Source organism: Oratosquilla oratoria, chromosome 39 (genome assembly GCF_046742065.1).
Source record: "Oratosquilla oratoria isolate Oo_2021 chromosome 39, ASM4674206v1, whole genome shotgun sequence".
NCBI lineage: Eukaryota > Metazoa > Arthropoda > Malacostraca > Stomatopoda > Squillidae > Oratosquilla > Oratosquilla oratoria.
Genome location: NC_134815.1, coordinates 41,541,174 through 41,566,280, shown reverse-complemented (window position 1 = coordinate 41,566,280; position 25,107 = coordinate 41,541,174). Strand labels below are relative to the sequence as shown.

At 36.2% G+C, this 25,107-nt stretch overlaps 2 protein-coding genes across 4 annotated transcripts in view; both read right to left on the bottom strand.

The window, feature by feature from the left end:
* Positions 1–19,440, bottom strand: part of LOC143020370 (tubulin alpha-1C chain-like) — a 131,482-nt gene extending 112,042 nt beyond the window's left edge. For both annotated transcript variants that reach the window (XM_076176748.1, XM_076176749.1), the window contains exon 1: positions 3,259–19,440. The gene's annotated coding sequence lies outside the window, so the exon portion shown is untranslated. The remainder of the gene's footprint in view (positions 1–3,258) is intronic.
* The window catches only part of l(3)neo43 (cytochrome c oxidase assembly protein COX16 homolog l(3)neo43), a 71,578-nt gene continuing 46,488 nt past the window's right edge, over positions 18–25,107 (bottom strand). For both annotated transcript variants that reach the window (XR_012965898.1, XM_076176752.1), the window contains one exon: positions 18–3,311. Coding sequence is in view for 1 of the 2 variants with exons in the window: in XM_076176752.1 (XP_076032867.1) it covers positions 3,177–3,311 (135 nt within the window). In the remaining variant the exon portion in view is untranslated. The remainder of the gene's footprint in view (positions 3,312–25,107) is intronic.

Below are 25,107 nucleotides of genomic sequence, written 5' to 3'. Positions count from 1 at the left end.
AATTAAACACCTTTAAGCATTGTGTCTTAATTTATTATGTCTGCTCTACATACTAAATACACTGCAGCACTAACACATCCTATCACAGTTCTTTCTTTATATAATTCAGCAGCAGCAGCAGCAACAGCAGCACAAGCAGCAGCAAAAGAAACACTAAAACAACTTCAGGCAAACTGGGTACAGTGCAGAACCATATACTTAACATCTTACAGGATTAACCTTTTAGATTGTAAACAGTTCAACTAACTCACCACAAAGTTGACCACATACATATATCAAACTAAAGCCTCAAAACAATTATATTTCTCAACAGGCGACTAGGACTTTGCCAGTGGTGTTCAGTCAAAACAGCAGCAAACCATCTACTGCTTCTGTTCACCATACATCAATCTAAAACTATGAACTCATAATACTGTATATACTAATTCTAGATTTACTGAGTCAAACACATATATTCTTAAATACATTCACAAGGGCACACATGATGTAGATGAAATTCGGCAACTGATAGTCGAGACCTCTTACAGGCAACTGAAAGTTTAGACCAGACAGCGAGTTGCACCTGTAGTATCAAATAGGTCCAATCTCAATGTCTTTTAACAAATATTTTCCAAATACCCACCAGGTTCAAGAGCCTAAATTTTGTTGCTCCAAACATATTCATCTTCAAGACAAGTGATAAGGCCATATATAACCATGTAGTTTATTCTATCACTTGCTTTCCATAAAACTTTAGACCTTACTCTATCCATTCATCACAAAATTCAAAATGCTAAACCAGCCATCATCAACCATAAACAAGAAATTTGTACAATACTTACAGTAGTTGGTGACCCTTTGGTAATATATCTTCCATTAATCATTTTCAAATATAATTAATTTGTAATTCTACTTTGTAAAACTTATATTAGCTTCAAGATTTCACTGGGCAATGCTGATATCACAAGTACAGTATGTGTCTTTCAGACAACTTACCAAAGATAACTATTTTTTCTCATATCACTTGAAACATCCACAGAATATTATGTTTGACTTTCATTTGTATGACCTAGGGCCAATAACAATAATAACTGTTGCCTCAAGTTTCACCGATTGGAAACCTGCAGCCCCACAGTGGCTAGAAACAGTCCCTGGGTCTTCCCCATTGATCACTCTGGAAGGAAACATTGGCCTGTTGTATGTATTGTATCAGTGTGGGACTGTTTCTTTCACCAGATTATAGTAGTAAGATGAGAGATGCAGTTATCGGTTGTGAACTTTCCAAATGTTATTAAGTGGGGGGGAATATTCAAAGCTGATAGAAAGAGACCTCGAGTCCAGTTTGAAGACCAAGTATCAGCCCCCTGGGGTTGCACCAAGTGGAGGTGGGGATGCTGACATTTTGAAGATGAGTGGTAGGGAGATGATTCTCTCTGATGTCCATCTAACAGGACAACCATTTGCTGGTACCTGTCACTGATTCCACCCAAGGTAAACTCACCTAATCTAAATTGTACTTTTCTTCCCTCCTGCTCAATATATAAGTACTGAGCCTGTGTAACTCCCATATTCACCCATAAAAAAGTATGCATGCATGCTTAAATGACACTGTACACAACAAATACTTAACAAAAAAACAAATTATGTACTCCGTGTAAATGGCAATGTCATCCTGGCATTGTTCCACTGAAGATAATTTGATCAATTTTGCAAGGATTGAAGTGTACGGCAGTTAGATATGGTTTCCTGCTGCTCCATAGTAACTTGCCACACAAAACATATATATATATATATATATATATATATATATATATATATATATATATATATACACACACGCATACATATATACATATATGAATCCACACACACACAATATGTATAGACACACATGCACACACTCACAGACAAACATGTACACAATGTAGCTTTTATGATAACCCGTTTCACAGTGTGAGCTGGGACAATCTTAATTCTTGAAAACAAACAAAATCTCTGGTTAATCATACTGTATCTTAATTTCAATGATATAATGAATGTGTGTGGCAGGGGGGCTTATGAGAATGAATTTTAGGCAATTCTAAGCACAAATGCCACCATGTATGGAGTATATGAGTGAAAAAAGAAAGTGTTTGCTGAATTATAAGTGTGATATATTGGAAGACAAGCACACCTTCCTTACAATGACCTTGACATTATTTGTATATACATATATACAAATATAATTTCTATTACCTGTATAACGTAATGCCATAATTCCCACACATTTCACATACCTTTATCACATTCAGCACTTACCCATTTGGTCATCATAAAATAGGCTGCCCATCACATGAGGTAAAAAATGGGCAAGGTGTCAACACTGATTAAGAATGTAGTCTGATGCATGCAAAATATTTGAGACCAAGAGCGACACTTTTATGAGGCATTACAGCCATTGCTCAAACTGACATATGACATTGTATTTAACTTAGGTTGAATGCGAGTTGCCTTAGGTTAAGCATCAGTGGAAAAGGCAAGAAGCACAAAGGAGAGTGCAGCAGAACATATAAACTCAACATTGTTGGCAGGTACTGGAAGATGACTCTAGTAAGGAATCCCATGTTGTGGTGCACTACCACATACTTTGTGCCATTCTCAATGGTGCTCAACTTAAAATCACAGTTGCCACATTTGGTGTCAAATCCAGCAAAGTTTATCAGACACAAGTGTCCATTCTTGCCAGTGTAGTACACTCAGAATGAGAAAAATACAGTACCCAGTTTGCTTCAATATGTAACAGAAGTGCTTCTTTTGAGCTGGGAGGATTCAATGCAAATGTTCCTTGTGTACAGGCTGGGGCTTCCATGACAGGATGTATTAGGATAGGTCACATATAGGGAATAACACTAAACTTTGAGTAAAATAGTCCCCACTCAGCACAGGACCATTTGCATTCTACAAAATCCTTTTTATAGCTCACTGCCCAATCACAACCCTCTAAAGACATTAACACAGATCACATGTAGTATGATTACAATCAGAAGAATTTCTATCATTACAGGTTATGTTCTCACCTCTAAACATACATAACCTATAACAACATAACATTAGATCCTTCTGTTTGGTAATGCTACTATAGGTTATGTGAACAAAGCTATAGGTCTTCATTGGTATCATTATGTACAGTGCTCACAATTCTATTAAGTGAAATTTCACTAACTGGAGCTTTGCAAGTTCTCAAACAGCTGCAAAAAAAAACATAATAAAATAAATGATAAACTGCCATTCTTTACATACCGTAAAATAACCACTTCTACTGCCAGTCTTGCATAGAGTTTTCTTCCACAATTCTAGAATGAGAAAACAGCATACTAAATATCACTGGGACAAGCAAAAGTATTACTGTCACCTGGCCCATCAGGAATTAGTTATGCTACTATTTCAACATACCAGTCTCTGAAGATCCTATACAATGGGACAAACAGTATACAAGTTTTGGGTATAGTAGTTATACAGTGAACAACTGGACAAGCAAAGCCACAATAGTATACCACCTCCAGGATGGCACACAAGTATATAACTTGTGTAGCATCCCCAGGTTCTGATTTTGTGCAATAAAATGGTGTGCAAATTAAAGCCAATAAAGAAATATAAAATCATCTTCGTCTTAATTCATCCATAAGATGAGTTGAAAGAACTCAAAATATGGTCTACATGTTTTAGCACTTCATGTGGCTTTGGTTTAACTCCATTCCTTTCCACATCTGAAATTTTGTGGCCTTCCTCAGGGTGCCTTCACTCCTGCAGCTCAACAACCAACACTACAGAAGAACAACTGAAGTGAATAATTATAAACTCTTAAGACAACTGTTATCACATGTTAGGCATAACAGCTGCATGTGGTTGAAAATAAAATAAAAAGGTCTCTCTCACTATGAATGAGACATAAGCTGGAATGCCAATGTCTTTATTCTTTTAGGTCTGTCACTACAGATACTCAATCACCTTGGTTTAACTGGAGTTACTCAAGTTGAGACTCCACTGTGCCAACATAACTTTCATTACATAAAATAAATGCTATGATTGGCTAATAATGGAAACTGCCGACTGAAAACAAGGGTTACGAATTGACCAATTATAAAAGTGCAAACTACAACATAACGGAACCTTGGTTGATTAGTTATGTGCACCAACATCAACTTTTAGCATGTCACAGGAGTTATTTAGCAATGTATAGTCTTGTTAGGCAACTTGAGAGGGTTGGGAGGGCAGTATGTAATGCTTTGCACAGGCAAACACCAATGGACCTGCATCACTGTGGCCTTTTAGTACTGTACTCCCTACTGCTCCCTGAACCTCACAGAGCTGAAGAGAGGATATGAACGGAAATATCAAGAAGTAATATAGTCAGAGCTCAGAACCTATAAATTATAACTTTATCATCATACACCAAGGCTCAAGTATGATTCCTAAATCAAATCTGATAAACCCTTAAGCTGATATCTGTGATAAACCTACATCACTGTAGTACAGAACACAAAATATCACTAAACAAATGTGGAAAGAGTTTAAATCATGGCTAAAAAATATATCATAGTGTAATATAAATCCTCATACAAAGAGCACCAAACAAAATGCAATCAAAAAGTTTCATTAGCACTCCTTTTTTTTTCCTCGTATAACATTAGTGTGTCCCATCACACTTACTATTAACTTACCCAATGCAAAAAAGTTTTGTACATTTCTTTTCCTTTCACCATATGATACTGGGACATTGAACCATTCTTGCTTTTAGCAACACATGTGAGAAAAAATGAAAAATAATAATAAAATAAAATAAAAATAAAAAGATGAAAAATAAATAAATAAATAAACTGTCTTCATGGCAGTAGTTAACTTTCTTCTTGTTTATACATATTTATATTCATAAACATACAAACACACACATATACATAAATATATGTGAAATTAGGTTGTGATGGCAGTTAGCAGTCAACCTAGAATCTTCAGGAGTTAGTTAAACTCCAAGTTGGACATCTTTTGTGTGTGTGTGTGTATATATACATAATATAAATATGTGTATATATATGCATGGATTATTCTAGGTGCAATAAAAATATGATAGCCTAATATACATTTAGCTTGCTTGTGAAAAGAAGGACCAATAAGAAATGAAGCACCAACAACTGAGCCTGGACAAGGAGAAGTGGTTGCTCTGACTGTAGTGGTGGTGTGTGGCTGGCACTAAGACATGCTAGAGAAATTTACTATGATGCAAAACTTGCATATAATACATCTATACATGAATACCAGTACATCAATAATTGTGGGTGTTGTGATAGTGGCAGTGGTTATGGTAGTGATAGTGGCAGCGGAAGTGACACAGGTTGTGAGATATGAAGATATAACATGTTAATTCAGGTGGTGACATACATGGTGATATTGGATACTGAGATATAATTTCTTTCCCTTTGCTGTGGTGAAAGATTTGTTGGCAACTTTAATAATAATGACAATGGTAGTGCTTATAACAACAGCTGGTATGGTATATGCATTGATGATGCCAACAATGTTTATGCTGATGATGGCTGAAGGTCAGGGTTAATGTGGTTAATGGCAAGCTGCTGTGGTGCTAGCATTGGTGGTGGCAGTAAATTAGGTACTTGGCAAGCACCTGGTAATGTGTATATCACAATGAGCAAACAGAATTGGTATATAATCTGGTTCTTCATTACAAAACATGGAAACACATACAAATTACCCTTTTGCACCAAGTACGTCAAAACTCAATAGCAATCCAAATGTAGTGAATACAACACCAATCCAATTTAACTGCACCAAATATATCAAACACTTATGCAATACATCTGCACCAACTATATTAAACCACCTATGCAATACAACAGCACAGAATAAGTCAAATCCTTCTACACTAACTGTATTGACTGATCAAAAATCTATGCTATGTAGTTGCAATGAATTTGCCAAATTCTAATGCAGAGTATTGCACTGTTCCATGAAGAAATATATCCTATCTTCCATGACTCCTCAAACATAATAATCAATCTAAGATCCCTTTCCTCTTACTCTTCACTGGTTGTCATATATGTTGATCCTGATCATCCTATATTTATCATATTGTGGACACTTTGCACTATTCATTGGCCCATAAATTCCTTCAACATCATGAGCTGCTAATACAGTACACTCTGGCAAGATGCAATGATTCTGAATTCTTTGATGGAGTAAACACCATTTGAGGATTAGGCCTTTATTGAATGTACAATGTTTCTCTCATTGGAGTTTTATCAAGTACAAGCAAAACATTGTCCAGTATATTCAATAAAGACTTCATTGTCAAATGGTGTTTGCTACAACTGTTGGCTGTTGCCATCTTAAAAAATTCTGGATTCAGTCCTCTTTCCAGTAAAATATTAATTAGGCTAAGGCTCAAGAAAGGATTATATAATGCACACAAAAATTACTTAACTAAAAATGTTATTCTCTTAATCACTGGTATACTCTTGTAAAATGAGATATACTGTACAACTCAAGGAAAAATATAAAGATTGATCTCAAGAGAATTATAAAGGTCTAATGCTTGCTTCAAGATACTGGTTCTTATGCTCTAAAAAAGTAACCAACAATTATTTTTGCCAAATCTGGTCCATTTAATTATGAACACACACACACATACATGGCTCAACGGTGCAGTGATACCTCTTTGACAGCTAATTCAGTCATCTGAGCTTGAGTCCCACCCAGGAGTGAAAATTTCAGCATGGCTGCACTGCAAGCCAGTCTTCCAGCTCTGGTGGGCAAGGATTTGGGTGTGTGTGTATGTGTGTGTAAGATCACATCATTACCCACATATCAAGCCATATATGAACTCTCATCCAGGAGGGTAATTGGTGTTGACATGATTCCAACATATGATCCAAGACTATGGTGAATGACATGCACATACACACACCTCAAAAGAGATGGGATCCCATGAGCATCGCTCCAATCCTGTACACGACAACTAGGTAAATGCACTCACAGTACAATAACCAAAATGGATTAAAAAACAGTAAAAGACAGATGGATGAATTACATGAGAAAGAAATCTAGGTTGACAATCAATTTGGATTTAGATAAGTAACATCATGCATAAACAACTTGCTTAGTCATTATTAAAGAGTATTTGATGTGCTGTATGACAAAGAATTGGGTGGACTGTGTATATGGTGCCTAGATGTGAGAAAAGCTTTTGACAGGTTAATGCCAAAAAGATGAATATGGAAGATCAAAAATATAGAAGGCCTTAAAAGGAGTACATTGGAATGAGTAGAAGACTTTTACATAATAGACATATGTGAGTGGCAGTGAGATATCAACCTGGAGAGGTTACTAGTGGTGTACCACAAGGTTTGGTACTGGCACCTGTAATGTTCCTACCTTATGTCAACAATATGTTGAATGATACAGGTAGTTATGCAAATATATTTGCAGATGATGCAAGATCACAAAGAAAGTGAAAGGCAAAGGATTGTAAACAGCTAACAGAAGATCTGGATAAAGTTTATAAATGGAATCACCAGTGGAGTAAAAAATAAAATCAAATAAAATCAAATAAAATGAAAATAAAATAAATATGGTTTAATGCCACAAACTCCCCCAATGGAAGGCTAGGACGGTGCCCCTCACAGAGAATAAATAAATATAAAAAATAATAATAATGCTGGAAAGTCATAGAAATTGAATAACTGGAGAAATTTATAAGCTACTAATAGATATGAGGGGAATTTAATTACATGGATGAACACATGAAAAATGTCTGATACATCCTCCTTGACTGGAATATGACGCAGTGGTGTGGTCACCATAACCAAAAAAAGACATGAAAAATAGGGAGAATACAAAGGACAGCAACCAAGATGATCCTACATCTGACAAGACAAATAAGGAGACTAAAAAAAAAAATGTAGCTCACCAAAATCAGGGAGTGAAGAGAGGTGATATGATAATATTTACATCAGAAAAAGGTATTAAAAAATAGACAGAGAATTTGATTATGCGAGATGTAAGATCAACAAGATGTCATAGTAAAAATAAATTTAAAAGGCATGATTACTTGACTGATATTAGAAAGTTACAGCTTTCCACTGTGATGCATGGAATTTTAGAATAAGTTGGATTAATATATAATCTAGGCCTAGAGTGTAAATCGATCTTGGGCAAAATCTGAAAGTGGAAATAGAGATAGGAATCCAAGCACATAATCCAGGCCATTATCATAAATGAATTTCAGGCAATGTTTGAGAGGTGAAGATGGCTCCAAAATTTGATAACTGAAGATAGCCATGAGCATAACTCCAACCCTGTACACTACAATTAGGTAAACACAATTAGGTATAAAGCACAAATGCAAACACACACATATGCACTAAAACCATAAGCATGAGCAAATCCAAAACTAGGTATAACAGTTGGAGAAAAAAAATACAGCCCCACAAGTATAGCTCCTTTAAATCATGAAATCATTCTTTTGCCCCCAGGTTTCCTGCAGGAGATCCGTAACTCCCAAGCATCTGACAACAGCCACTAAGATTGTTTTACAAGTCACTCAAGGAGATACCATGCTGTTGTCTGGCAATGATGAGGAGAGCCCTCATGTGGAACCTACAAAATCATCAGAGAGATGACAACCAGGGGAAAGATCCAGAAATCTAATATGGTCAAAAGACTCAACAAACAATGCAAATCTTCACAGAAAACTTTATTTCTTTACATCTTTCAAATTTCTGGCCTTTCCCAAAGTGATACCCTGACCTTGTAATGCACTCTCATCCTCACTTAACCCCTTCAATATGGGCCAAAATCTCGCGGGCAGCATTAGCTACCAGACGTGCAATGTTGCGTCATAATACTAATTTTATAAAAAATAAAGTTACTGCTGTATTGCTCGTTCTCTTTCACCCGTGAATTTTGATAACCATAGAAAATATGATGAAGCCAGTTTACAGAGTATGGGGGTCACGCAGGTACAACTACAATATATATAATCAAGACGTCGACATCGGCATCCTCACGTACCCACTTGCTCCTCATGACGCCTCCGTAGGTATCATCGTATTGAAGGGGTTAAGATATATTTTCTATCAAATTTTCCACCACCGTCAATAACCTGAACACCACAAACAAGTCACCTCTTCTCACTGTTCCTTTAACAATGACAGCTCTAAAGCTCTTGAGCCCAGTCCAGAAACAAAGTGTCAATGCCTGATGGTGGGGAGAGGGTTGGCAGGTTTTGAAAATGGGCAGCCTTTGTGTCCATCTTGCAGGACCACCACATGCAGGTATCCCTCAGTGTGTGTGTGTATTTACCTAGTTATATTTTACAAGAAGAGAGCTATGCTCGTAGTGACCCGCTCTTGTATCTTTCCGCATCCAGTTTGTTCTTAAAGTCATGTATAGTTTTAGCACTCTCTGTTTCCTCATTCAGTTTGTTCCAGATATCTATAACACAGTGTGGGAAGCTATTTTCAGATCTCTTATGTAACTGTCCTTCTTCAGTTTCTTCTCATGTCCTTTATTACAGTATACTGGAAAGGAGCAATGCTCATGAAGTCCTGTATCTTACTCTTCAATTATGTATAGTTCCAATTTGGTCTACATCCTTATTTTCAAACTATCATATTTAGATTTGAATTCATGTATTATTCCAGCTTCTGCTAAATCATCTCCTAAGCTATTCAAACTATCTATGCATCTGTATAGAAAACTATGTTTTTTTACATCTTTTAGACATATAGTCTTTCTTAATTTATTCTCATGACCTTTCACGGTCCTCTCTGTCAATATGTATTCCCTTTGGTGCTGAATAATGCAATCATATAATCTCTTTCTCCTTGACCTTTCAATGTTGACTGACTCACCACTTTTAATCTCTCCTCATACGGTTTATCTACTACACTAGAAACCAAGTTAGTTATTGTCCTTTGTATTTTCTCAAGATTATATCTTTCACTCTGTGTGGGGCCACACCACTGATGTATATTCTAGTCTTGGACAGATTAGGATTTCTATGAGCTTTTTCATCATCTCTTCATACAAATAGTATGTATTTACCTAGTTGTATTTTACAGGACGAGAGCTATGCTTGTAGTGACCCGTTTTCATATCTCTCCACATCCAGTTTATTCTTAAAATCTTGTATAGTTTTGGCACTCACTGTTTCACCATTTAGTTTGTTCCAGACATCAATCACTCTATGTGGGAAGCTATTCTTTTTCAAATCTCTTCTGTAACTGTTCTTTTTTAGCTTCTTTTCATGTCCTCTTGTTTCTCTTCTGTCCCATTTTATTAAGTTGTCTCTATGAAGAATTTCCACCCTCTTCATAATTCTGTAAATGGTCAACAAATCACCTCTTTCTCTTCTCTGTTCCAGTGTTGATAGATGTAATTTCTCCAATCGTTATTCGTATGTCAAATTTGATAGTGTAGGTGCCATTTTTGCCACTGCTCTTTGAATTATTTATAATTTTCTTACATGTGCTAGGTGCCCATAGTGTTGCAGCATACTCTAGTTTAGGTCTTATTAGTGCAACCACTATTTTCTTTACCATTTCGTCATCCATGTAGTTGAAGGCCAGTTTCATTGATCTTAACAAGTTAAAAGTCTCTCCAAATAATTTATTTACATGTTTATCAGGTGTCAAATCATTTGAGATAATCACTCCCAGGTCCCTTTCTTATTAGACTTTTTTGACTTCCTTGTTACCAATTTTATACTGACCCAATATTCTATTTTTGCTTTTTCCAAATTCCGTTATACTACATTTCTTAATGTTAAAGAAATGTAGTACAATGGAATTTGGAAAAAGCAAAAATAGAATATTGGGTCAATACAAAAATAGAATATTGGGTCAATACAAAATTGGTATATTGATCCGATATTCTATTTTTGTGTGTGTGTGTGTGTTTTACCTAACTATAATATACAAGAAAGGAGCTACATCTGTGAGATCCTGTAATTTTCTCTAAATACCACACCTAGTTTTCAAGTCACTTATGGATTTTACTTGGGATATATTAACTTCAAAACTGTTCCAATTAATATATGAAATGGTGAAATGTTCAAGACCATACCTAGATATCTGGTATACCTGAAGACTCACCAGCAACAGGTCTTTTATATATGCATATATCACAGAAGACCACTCGGGAAATAAGACCCTATGGATCATAGTGTCTTATTTCCCGAGTGGTTTTCTGCAAAATCTTCCCTTCACGCATTTTAGTGATTTGTGTTGTATATATATATATATATATATATATATATATATATATATATATATATATATATATATATATATATATATATATATATATGTATATATTTTGGGATGATTTGGACACAGATGGAATGAATGATGAAAGATTGGTAAAACAGGTGTGGAAGGTAAAGATGGAGGGAGTGAATGTGAAGGGATGACTAAGGATAAGATGGATGGATAGGGTGAAGGGGGCACTGAGCATGAGGGGAATGTCTCTTGAGTAAGGAAGGGAGTAAGCAGGAGATTGGGATGAGTGGAGAATGACTGTGTATGAATGATATTGTTATGCTAGGAAGGGAGGGATGGAGGATGGGGGGGGCAGTGCTAGGGGGAGCTTATGTGTAAATAATATTTTGATGCAGCCTGAAGGTATTTCTCCCTGTGTTCTCTTTTTTTGCATGAGGGGACAGAGAGTGGGGATCACTGATTAAGTGAAGTGGCCTTGCTGTTTATGTATTGTGTCTTGCTGCATAGAGTTTGACCCAGGGCAGTTGGCAGATGTGGGGATAGTTTGTCATCCATGAGGAGGGGTGGAGAGGGTGGTGGGAGTGAAATGGGCAGGAATAATTATGTGCCTCTGACTTAGCTATCTCCCTTGTAGGGTGGAAAAAGTTCTCAGTATATAGAAGAAAAAAAATACTTTATCTACATTTCAATATATCAACATGTTTTTTCTTTATTTTTTACATTCAACTAAACTTAGATTCCATTCCTGTCCACATATTCACTGCCTTATCAACCAATGAGCAACCAGGCTTGCATTATATATATATATATATATAAAATACAATTTTGCATGCAGTACTAACTTGCCAAGATGGAAAGCCAATTATTGAACAACTGAATATCTTTAAAACCCCTTAAAATTCAAGTTTTACTACAGTATGTAACCTGGATGCCACAACATCCAACATCATACTTTGTGTGACTTTTTTTATTAAATCAAGATGAGTAAAATGAATAATTGTAACTCAAAAGAACTAAAAGATACACTGTCCAAATTTTTGCATATCAATGTATATATCTTTTTTCAGTCTTCAATTTCAATTGTGATTTTAACTTATAAAGCCTACATTATTTATCTCCTGTTAAACTAATTCAAAATTCCTGCATTCTTACTTCCCTAGTGCTTTGAGTATTCAAGGTAATTTGCATGTCTCATCACAATGGCTTATATGGCAATCTCACCATATAAATTTTTTCTACCTATGAATCCATTCAACTTAAAAATCTAAACTCTTGACAAGACTGGTTTGCCAAAAATACCCAAACATATTGCATGTAGTTTCTGGATTCTCCCTGTATATCTAAGTACTGAACTTTTTCTTCCACACATTCTCATAAGCACAATTGCAATTTACCCTTACTAATCATATAAAAATATATGGAAACAAATTAAATCTTCTTATGGCTATAGTTCTTAATGTTTAATTTTTTGGGGTCACAAAAAATATTATACTCTAGTTTCTTGTAACACTTTATCTATTGCTCTGATTTAAAAAAGTAACATATACACGAATGTACACTCTAGATAAAATATAAAAATACACATAAATGTAACTCCCTCCTCTTCCTTATTCTTTTTTCTACGGATATGCTTCTTTCAGGACTCATAAAACCATACTTATCTTACAGATAAATATTGTACCTTTTCCAATACTTCAAGAATATCACAAACATTTAATAAAACTTAATATGAAAATTAGTACCTTTTGAGGCTAAAATATATGACTCAATTTTTATATGCACACTGGATTACTGAGTAAATTTCTAAAACTGAATACTGTGTGCATAAAATGGGTTTATGTTACACAAAACTAAAATTACACTTCTGCCATTCTCTTCATTTATATAATTACGAAGAAGCAAAGGGATTTTTCCTCTTTTTTCTTTTTCTTCCTATTTGCATATTTCAGGAATTTCAGGAAATAATGTATTTTTATTTTCAACTGTATAACAGTTATCATGATTGATCAGTAATTTACAAATTTCTAAATACTGACATGAAAGCAAATGTCTTTTCTTTTAAAAAATCCAAGATAACTTCCACTTGGCAAGTTAACTACATTGGTATTAGGTACTGTATTACTTATCTATATTTCTTCTGTCTCTGAGGCACCTCTTCAATATGGAAATGGGCTAATCCTATTCTAATTATCCCCTTCTGTGGAACTAACAATGGGTACAAACAAATGGTGGTCCTGCAAGACATATCAGCAAGAATCCCCTACTGTCTGTCTTCAAATTCCATCAACACCTTCCTTCTTCTGAAGGAGCAGCCTTGAAAGGATGATAATTGTCTCTGGACCTGGCCCAAGATCTCTATCAATTTCAATTATATTTTCTCCATGATTTCACTCAAGTAATTTTTCACACACACATGCACACTCTCATGCATTCACACATGAACACACACAGGAACCAATGAGGGGTATCTACATGTAGTAGTGCTGCAAGATGGTCACCAAAGTTGCCAGTTTTCAAAACCTATCAACCCCTTTACCTCCATCAGGTGCTGACACAATGTCAACTTCAACCACATTTCCTACAACTTTTCACACATGGAGAACTGATAATTTGGTGACTGCTCCACTTTTCCTACTACTTTCACCAGATGACATAAATAGTCCCACACCAATACAACACAGAATACAGTCCAAAGTTTCCTTCAAGAGAGATTTGTAAAAATGCCTTGGGGACCATTTATTGCCAATGTTAGGTTTTAGATTTTCCATTCAGCGATACTCAAGGCAACAATTACTATATACATACATGTACACATATATATATACATGCGTATTTTATTCATCTCTGTGGTACTCTCAGTAAAGAAAGGACCAAAATATAACCATACTGTAATTTCCTTAGAACTATGTGTAGAGTACAGTATTTGTAAATCAAAACTGTATTTAAGTGTGCTGTATGTCATATAAGTAAAGAATGCGTGTGAATGTTTATGTGTATATTTATGTATTTACCTAATTGTAATTTACTAGAAAAGAACTGCACTCATGAGTTCCCATATCTTCAACTCCATTTGTCAATCCTGGATTTAAATAAATTTATGTACGTGTCAGTCATAACTTTACCATCCCCCTAGTCCTCAAAGTTGTGGCACTGCACAATCCAACTGATGATGATAATGAAGAAGAGGAAGAAGAAGAAATAAAAACAATAAACTAGCTTCCATCTTGGCATTGCCAGAAGACTAAATTCTCTGCAAAACTATTTCCTATGAACCATGTTGTGAGTTGTGTGTAATATTCTCATGACAATATTTGAAAAGCAATATATACATATATTTTCTCTTGAAACGTAACCTCAGCATGAATGCGTGTTTAATGCATTCTAAAATTTAATGATAGAGCTAAGACCCGTTATTTTCATTTCTTCATTTCATAATATGGGAACTGTGGGTCTCCTACAAGACACACTTGGGGCAACAGATTGATTGATTACTCTCAACACCTGAATTAAAAACACATCTCTGTTTAATTATGACCTGTTACATTAAATTCTTATTCTTTCAATGCAAAACAAGAACATTTGATATAAGGACATCACTAAGCATTACAGACTGAAAAATGCGAGGAAACCCCATACATTAGCCTTGTGCCCTTTTAATTTGAATATTCATCACTGCAAACTTAAAATTCACGAAAGTTTAGTTTTTACACCATTTTCTATCTCGAAGAACCAGTCTTCCCCTGCAGACACTGTATCTGCATTTTGCAATACATATTTCCATGTCCCTTTTTAGCTTCTCTTTACTGTTCTTAAAATCAAAGTTGTACTGTATAACTCTTAAATAAGGATCAACATAAAATACTGCTCTGAGTACATAAATGATCACAATTATTTGAGCACATTATATACAGAACCATATAGTATATGCTTATATGAATTTGAGTGAATAATATACAGAATGAAGTGTGCTTGGCAAGGGAAGAGGCAGGGCAGGTAAGAGATCTATTGTTACATTATCTAGATATCATTTGTACAACATCCACACTAATGCAATAAATATGTGGAAACTACTATTTACCCATAAAAATAACCTGTAACATGGATGGACCATACATCAAGATACCCTGCACCTCCATGTAGGGCAAGCAGACCTGCAAGGGACTGGCTTATGGGTGGCAATGGTAGTGGATACTAAGGGAGGAAAATAAAGAAGCAACGGGACAGGAACAGTGATTAAAAAAAAAAAAGGGGGGGGGGAGGAGGGAAACAGAGAAGTACCGGTTATAATGTGTGTGTGTGTGTGTAATAAACATAGAGTGGAACCTCTATTATCCAAAACTCATTTGAATTTCTCAAGGCTGCACCTCCTCATGATGAAGAGGAGGGGGTTGATTATGAAAATGATTAGCTTTGCTGTCCATCTTGTACGGCTACCACACAGAGCTACCTGTCACCAAGCCCTCCTTTATATATATATTCTATAGCTGAAGGGATGAAATCTTTGTGTTCACGCTGTAATGTTAACATTTGGTGTTGTAGTAGTGTCCTTATTACTAAGTAGCACTCAATAAAGTAAATGATGTCTGGAAATGAAATTATTAATCAAAGTCACAATTGCTCATGCACCTGATAGCTAGACAGTAATGAGCAATAGTCACCACATGGCTTACTGCTTGAGCAGGAATACTGACATACTGTACACATCATCAAGCAGTTGATACAATAACCACTACAGATGACAGGCTAGTTAAACTGTCCACCTGCACCAACAAACTGACTATTTTTTCCCATAATTTCTTTCTGATAATTGCTTTTTGAACCAAAACCCTACTCATAATCACATATTTCATATAATCAAATTTCAGAAAATCAAGGTTCCACTGTATGTGCATGTGTGTATACATATAAAAAGACATCTTTAAAAGAATAGGTACACGAGTTAACAATAAATTAGGCAAACAAGACAAAGATGAGGAAGAGGATGAGGAGGTGGAGGGAGCAGCAAATGCGGCAGCAGTTATGAAAAAGCAAGCCGGAGGTGGCACCTTTTGACGAAGGTGTGAGGTACTGTTACTCTGGAAACCTGTATCTTTCATCTTGACCTGTTCATGAGAGGTCTAGGTTATTTCAGGCTTATTAGCAACATTTTCCATTTTGCTAAAAGAACTACTGTACATCCCAGTGGTACAGACTTCCTATTATCTGTGGGGTTTTTGGGTAACAATCCAAATGCAAAAATAAAATAATTCAGCAACAAGAACTATTACTACTTTTGCACTTAGTCAATCACCTGTCCACCCTTCCAAATTATATGACCATACTTTGACTGGCAATTTTTCCCATACCTGGAAGAGAAGTGTGGTACAGACAATATAGGCTGTCATAAAAATATGGAACTGCAAATTTAACACATACTGTCCTAGCAATTCATTTGGATGCTGTTTTCTATTATCATCCAGTGTACAATACTGTTTGTATTTTGTCAGTACACACTAGAATGCTGTTCTGCTAGCATGCTGTGGCAAGGTACTGACTGTTTGTGCAAGCTAGTCTGCCAGCATATTGTGGTGAGCTGCTTGTCATTTCTGTATGTTCTATTGATACCAGAGCACCATAGGATACTCTTACATTTGGCATACCTTGCATAGTGCCCAAAAGGTTGCTGGTGCCATTATACATCAGATGCCATGAAAGAGTTAAAAAACAGTACAAACTTACAAAAATTATAAAAGAAGATGCACAAACATTTGAAGGGAGAGTACTCAAATATAAAAGATAGAACAACCACATCTGATACAAAGGTCCTCATTATATCATTACAACAAAGTGCTGGGTGAGGATGTACTTACAGGCCACCCTAGTACACTGGTAACAGTATCAACAAGTAGGTCAGCCCCTTTTTGTCACCTACTAACAACTTGGGTAGGTACCTTGGAAGTTCAAAAACTCCTATAGATTCCTGTGCACAGAAATGGGTCTGCATCTTTATGAAGGTGAAATGAAAATTGTTGTTCCCCACTAAGAAAAAACAATAAAATAAGAAAATAACATAAAATATAAAAACATAAAATAAATAGTTGTTATGAGGTTATTCAGAAGGGTGGAGGAAAAAATAGAATAGAAGTTGTAACTAAAGGCCAAATTTCTATGAATAATTGTATTATCATACATATGAAGATATGATATATTCTAAATTAAAGTTATTTGTATGAATATCTAAAATCTTTGTAAACCTGTGAAACTCAAGTATTAGGGCAACACATTACTATGGTTCTGTATCAATAAAATCCAATACATATGTACTGATCTAATCAGTATTTGTTTATGTCGTTATAAGTAATACGTTATGTGAACATGTATAATGCTTTAATAATGAATATGAACTTTTGTTATTACACAAATGTCTACTGTTATGGGTTGTATGGATCTTTAGATGTGGTATACTATATCACTGCATTAATATGAAAAGTTTCTGGAGCCTTAAATACCTAACAACTCATCATACTTCACTGTGGTCTAGGTGAAGTTGATTCTACAATATCTGAAACTTGCCTGAAAAGCAAAATTGTGTTCGTTTTTTTTCCTTTTTGTGATGAAAAGGTGAACTTTAAGATATGATAAGAGCTAAGAGGGAATAAGGGATAATCGTGGAATAATTTGTGTCAAAGATTTTGAAACTTCATTCCTAGTGTATACAAAATACATTAGAAGTTTCTCCTTGCGTGCATGTCTGCCAAAAGTGTTGTAGTGATGGTTAGCTTTGTGATGTTCTGATTGCCATGTGTCATGCCCATATTTACCATGGTGTAGTTTCATTACTAACATGTAGTAATGCCTCACGAGTACAAAGCAAGATGCAATATTTTATTCCCACTACGAATCAGTGAATCTTATTACTATGAGGTGTATGGTTCCTTGTCAGCACGGAAACTCTAGTGCTTGCTATCCAGAGGACCTCTTTGTACTTGAAAGCAAAATGAAGTGCTTTTCATATGTGCTTTCTATCAGTTCTCAACTCTGAGCCTATTTATGGAGTAAATCAGTTGCTTGTTTGCAATAACCACCTGACTTCCTACTTCCCCATGCAAACTAATATTCAGATTTTAATGCTTAAAGCTTGTACCAATCTGTCCTTAGTTTCCAATAGATAAGTGCTCTGCCTTCAAAAATGTATACTATACAATCATATATATACACCAGTAACTGCTTTCGGAATTTCAGTTTTAAGTGCCCCACCTTATTACATGCACACTATTATTTGTTATACTTTTTACCACATTCCTTTCAAGTTTGCTTTAGACAGCATTTTTAAACAGTCAAATAATGTTCTGAACATATATTATGAATTAAGTAGACCTTTTCTTCTCTCCAGTTTATAATCCAGTCAAATTCAGAGTTCTGGTCTCTCAATTTCATGAACTACCAATAAAATATATGAAGTTTTTATATGTATCATTTACACTTGCTTTTCACATGCACTGGTCATAAATTGCCAACATAATTACTCCTTTGTCCATTTCATTGTTCAAGCTTTTCCACTCTCCCATAATATTAACAACTTTGACTTCTCCATATTATACACACACACCATTACCTTCATTAATAGTACATTAATTAATTAATTTTACTATTACAATATTTTTATACAACCTATAATTTCATTACAATTTAACTTGACAATAAAAATAGATACTATAAAAAATAAGAATACTCATCACATTCCTTCAGTGTCAATGACCTTCTTCCACAATATATGCACCTATCTAACCCAAAACTTTGCCATTACATGATCAATGATACCATTACATTTCACTTACAATTATAAATGTTTACAATGTGTACTTGTTCTAGGTGTATACCTGTACCACATTTATATGAACATATGTATGTGCATATATACATTATATATGAAGAAAAAATAAAAAATGGAGATATTTAAGGTTAAATGGGGCTGAAAATGGGGAAAATGAACACCTTACTGTGTAGTACAGATGGTGATATAAACAGTCTAGAGGAGAAGGAGATCAGATTTTGAGGATAAAAGAAAAGAGGTACAAGGAATGTGCAACAACTATGCCTTTAGATGTGGAATAAAGAGCAAAAATATATGATTGTTAAAATCTTATAGATGAAGCTACCTGTGGTTCAGTCAGTGTAATGAGCAGGGAGAGAAATAACACAAGTTCCTAAGTATATGAGGACATGGGTAAGAGCATGGTGTGATCAGGTACTGCTAGATGATGATGATGATGATGATGATGATGATGATGATGATGATGATGATATGATGATGATATGATTACAAAGGCGGAGCATACCGACAGGAGACCTTTTGATCCATATGATGATGATGATGATGATGATGATGATGATGATGATGATGATGATGATATGATGATAATGATGATGATAAAAAATGCATTAAGGGTTATAATGGGTGAATCTGGGGTTGAGAAATGTCTGGGGTAATGAGGAAACTATAGTGAAATTGACTGATGATTGATGTACAATGTCTGGGGAAACGAGGAAACTAAAGTGAAATTGACTGATGACTGATGTACATGCACTAAACAAGATATGTAAGGGAATTCTATCAAAATTGTAGATGAATTTGGGGTTGAGAAACATCTGGAGAAATGGGGAAAGTAAAGTGAAATATATGATTACATTTAAAAAGTTAAGAGACAACTTTCATTACCAGAACTGGGAAGTGAATAAAAGCCTACGGGGAGGGAGGTAGCGTAAAGGGTAGGCGAGAAAACAAGAGTGGCAACAGCAGCATGACTATTGTTATGATGTGGAGTCGGTGATCTATTATTTGTAATGTCATGCACAATTGATAAGTGTGGCATGAGAAATCACATTTTGAAAAACCAAAAGCAAGAGGCGAGACAAAGCAAATGATGATAAAAAATTTCGAGATGTATGACAGCTATAATTTGGGGGATAAGATTAAGTACAGAAAATAACCAAGAGAAAAATATGATAGTCAAGAACAGGAAGGACATTTCATATTCACTCAAGGAAAATAAAAACCTGGCAAAATAATTCCATGTTGCAGATTGGGAAGAGAGACAAACCAGTTTCTGATATAGGAAGAAGTTATGTGAAGGAAGAAATACTTGAAAATCTAAATAACAATGGGAACATAAATGGAAAAAAGTAAAGTATACAAGGAGAAAAATAAAGGATATTCGGAAGAATATAGTGTTGGAGTGCTTAGAATGGTATAAAATATAGAGAAACTGTGACTGGGAGGTAAACAGACAGTGGTGAGTATGGACAACCAACTTCACACACAAAGATGAGAACAGAAATGTAAAGTTGACTTTATGTGAGTGAATGAGTGTGCATTTACCTAACTGTAGTATACAGGAAAGGAGCAATGCTCCTGAGGTCATCCCTTACTCTCGAATTACCAGACCAAGCTACAAATTCATATATAGTTCCAACTTGGGCTATATCTTTTTGTTTTCCAGTTATCATACCTAGAATGAAATTCATGTACTGTTCCAGTCTAGGCTATATTGCATTCTAAGCCATTTCAATTATTCATGCATCTATACAAAAAAATGCATATCTTCACATCCCTTTGACATTGTATTTTTCAATTTGTTTTCATGACCTCTTGAATCCCTCCCATTCTTAACCAAGAGATCTCTTTTATCAATGTAATCTATCCTTTTAAGTGACCTGAGCACTATATTCTAGTCTTGGACGGATTAGGGTTTCTACAATTTTTTTATAATCTCTTTATTAATATAGTGTAAACACACTTCAATATTTTCAGAAGTTCTTACGACTCTTCCACAATCTTACTGATATACCTGTCCAGTCTTTTATTGACACTCTCAAAATTGTCTCTTTTACCTTTATAATAGATTAATTTCACAAGGAATAGTTTCAATACGGTCTTTTTGAGGTAATGCCCTTTTCCAGTACTTCATATTGTTTGGTATGGATATTGATATTCCATTCTTGATTCCATACAAATACAGTGTCTAGATCTTTTTGTAGTAGCTATCAGTCCACCTCATTCTTCACTCTTCTTGTAACCTTGTCATCATTTGCAAACATATTAGTATAGGTTTTGTGTGTGTGTGTGTGTTCTTGTTTGTTTACCTAACTGTAGTATATAGGAAAGGAGCAATGATTGTGGGGTCCTGTCTCTTACTCTGTTTTATCACACAGCTTCAAACTCATGTATGGCTCCAACTTGGCCTCTATCCTTATTTTCCAATCATATTTAGATTTGAATTCATGTATCATCCCAGTTTGGGGTATATCACCTTCTCTGTTATAAAAATTACTTATAAACCTGAATGGAAAACTGCATTTTTTCACATCCTTTAGACATTTAGTGTTCCTTAACTTGCTCTGATACCCTATTCAAGAGATTTCTATTTCTGTCAATGTAGTCTATCCCTGAATGCTGTAATCATATCACCTCTTTCTCTTCATCTTTCAATGTTGCCAGGCCCACTGCTTTTTGTCTCTCCTAATATGGTTTATCTACCAGGCTGGAAACCAATTTGGTTGCTGCCATTTATATTCTCTCAATCTTGTATGTATCCCTCACTCTATGTGGGGACCACAGAGTTGGTGCATATTCTAGTCTTGGACGGATCTTTTTTTTTTTTTTTGTGTATTTACCTAGTGTGTGTGCAAGTGTGTGTATGTGTGCTGAAGCACCTGAGTTAAAGTGGGGAATGATAAGGATATGAAATAGGGTTAAAGAGTGGGGGTTCTTTTACCCTTGACCCATTTTTTTCAAGCTTTCTCCAATAGTGGATAGAAGAAGAAAGAATAAAAAATTAAATAGACACAAACACATTAACATTACATACATACATATGAGTACATGCAAACACATTTACAACCAAACACAATAATGGAAATAGCCTCTATTATATGATACCCATAATTATGAGATTATAAGCAGCTAATTGGATGACCCATCATCCAGGAGGAGCCAAGATAAGAGGGAGGGAGGGGGGTGGAGGGGAGTGGAGTATGTGGGAATGGAATGGGTGGGTGTGGTTTGTGAGCCTTTGTTTTTTGGTTACCTTCCTTGTAAGGGGGAAAAAGCCTTTGGCATATGTATGTACAAGCAGCTAATTGGAAAAGGTAGGCCAGAATCAATCTCAATCCACTTATTCATACTTCACATGAGTATTGACTGCACATCTTTAATGTACAAAACACAATATAGAATTTTGTGACACTGTTCAGGCATTAGAGCATAATGTCCAACAGTTCTAGTAGCCCTAATTCCAGTTATGGTTGCTCACTCCTTTCTGGTGTGCATTAGGGAGGTTATATGGTATGCCATGCTAAGCATGGGCCAGTTCACAAATCTTCCAGTGGGTGAGTGTTTAGCTGTTATATTATTTCCTGAATTAAATTGACATCAATTATGCAGTACATACAAAATGCTACAATCGTTTATCACAACAGCTACATCAAATTCATGTCATTAGATGACAGCAATGGAGCCCAGGGCAATGATGTTACCATTGCCACAACCACTGCCACTGTCCTTGTCACCCACCACTACTCTACCCTGTGCCTCCACTGTAGCCAATGAAAAACATGCCAGACTGAAAGAAAGCCACATCTTGTCTACAGGTATCTCTCTTAATATTCTCCATACTGGCATAACTGTCTATATCCTGTGTCTCTGCTACCACGTGTTCTTGCAACCGCTCCCCATGTGAACTTTCCTCTCCTACTGCCAATGCCATGAAATATGAGGACTGACCCAGTGTTGCTGCTATTGCAACTGTCCTCAATGTCAAAGCCGGTACCATCCTGCCTTTACTGCTATTGCCTCCACCACCTCCAACATCAATGCCACTTTGTGATTGCTCCCCACAACTACTACTGCTGTTCCTAACCCATCTACCTTTGCTGTCATTATCCTGAATGTCAGTGTTGAAATGTGACCATCATCTGCAGCTTCAACTGCTGCTGTTGACGCCACTATCATTGTGGTTGCCACCACCCATAACCCTGCTGCCCTTTCCACTGTTGCCTTTTACCTTCCTCCACCACTGCTGTCATCATCACTACTCTGCCTACAACCTCATTACAGTTGCTGATACTACAAATTCCATATCCTTTCCACCAAGAGGTTAATCGATCTTTGTTTCCCTGGAGAGGAGTACTGTGGTGCACTTGGTGCCCCTAGCTGCACACTCCATAAATGCTTGCCCCATGTGGTGAAATGGTGGTTTGCAAGTGGCCCATTGGACAATGTTAGACTAAGAAAAGTATTCCTGTATTCACCTAATTGTAATAAGCAAGAAAGGTGTTCAACTCATGGAATCCTGTGCCAGTGCCAACCAGACAAGAAGAACATTCCATTCAGCCACATCATTTCCTTGTTTACTTACAACCAATTTCCATTCACTCCTACCTTTTGCATTCCCTCTTCCAAGTTCTTGCATCCAATCCCCCTTCACCCCATCTATCCTATCTCATTCTTGGTCTTCCCATCAAGTTTACTCCATCTTTTTCTTCTTTCCATATTCCTTTTGCTAGTTTTTTCTTCCTCTTTTCCACATGCCCAAACCATCTCAGCATTCTTTGATCCACTCTATCTTCTACCTCTCTTTCCAGCTTATTTATCTGTTATACTTTCACATACACTCATTCTTCACCCACCTCACACCCAGTTTCCCTCCCATCTTAGTACCTTGTGGATGGAAGGTAATCCCGGTCTTCGGTCACAATGCTCAGGTTAAAGGCCATGCACCATGACAAAGCACTTCCCCAGCTGGGTCCAACTACCATAACTAGTTTAATCCCTCCCCTCAACACATACACATTCACCCAATTGAGAAATTTATATAGGAGACATGAAAAATATCCTTTCAGGCTGGTGGTGGAAGAGAAGAAATGAGCTTATGTGGTCCAGTTGCAAAACAGACTTGGGGAAGTGAATGAAAGGAACACAAGTAAGGAAAGATGTTTAAGATGTGAGAAGAATGATGGGGAGGGGGAGCAAGCCAGTTGAGAGGAAAAGGAAATGGGTGCAGTCAGACAGATGTAATGGAGGTAAGAGTAAGATGGGTTGTGTTTCTGGGATTTGTTGAATGCAGAGGCTCTACAGCAGGACCCAATATCAAGAGCTTGTTCACTCCCACCACTTCCCGGTTTACAATTCAACACTATTATCCAACTTATAACCCTCATTTTCTATATAATGAGCTTTTAACAGATGATGCACTACATTTTGCTTCTGCAATCATGACTATACTGATGTGAAAAACCAAAAAGCAGCAACAATTTGGACTTGTACTCCATAATTTTGTCAATGTACTGAAATATGCAGATGTCAAGGGAAGAAATCTAGTTTACCCAGCTGGCAACCCTAAATGGAGTAATTGTGCATCATAAAGTGGGTGTGCCAAAGAATGTTAAGTATATCAAGCTAACATAGCATGCTCCCTTGAATATTCCAAGATATTCTGATGGGGAAATTCTGTTCAATGAACTTTTATTTACCAATTAATTCCCACAAACCTAATTTGTTCATAAACTTTTAGATATATAGGAAGGGAGAGGACGGAAGACAGAGGTGAGTGGAGAATGGTTGTATATGGATGATGTTGTGACGACATGAGGAGGAATAGGCGGGGGGGTGGGGTAGTATGTGTGAGTAAATTTTGACGCAGCCCGAAGGGATTTCTCCCCGTCCTCTCCTTATATGCAAAGGGGGACGGAGAGGGGGGTCGCCGATTAAATGAAGCGGCCTTGCTGTGGATGTACTGTGTCTTGCGACACTGCTTCTGACCCAGGGCGGTGGGCAGGGTTCAGGGATGACCCGTCATCCAGGAGGTGCTCAGATGAGAGG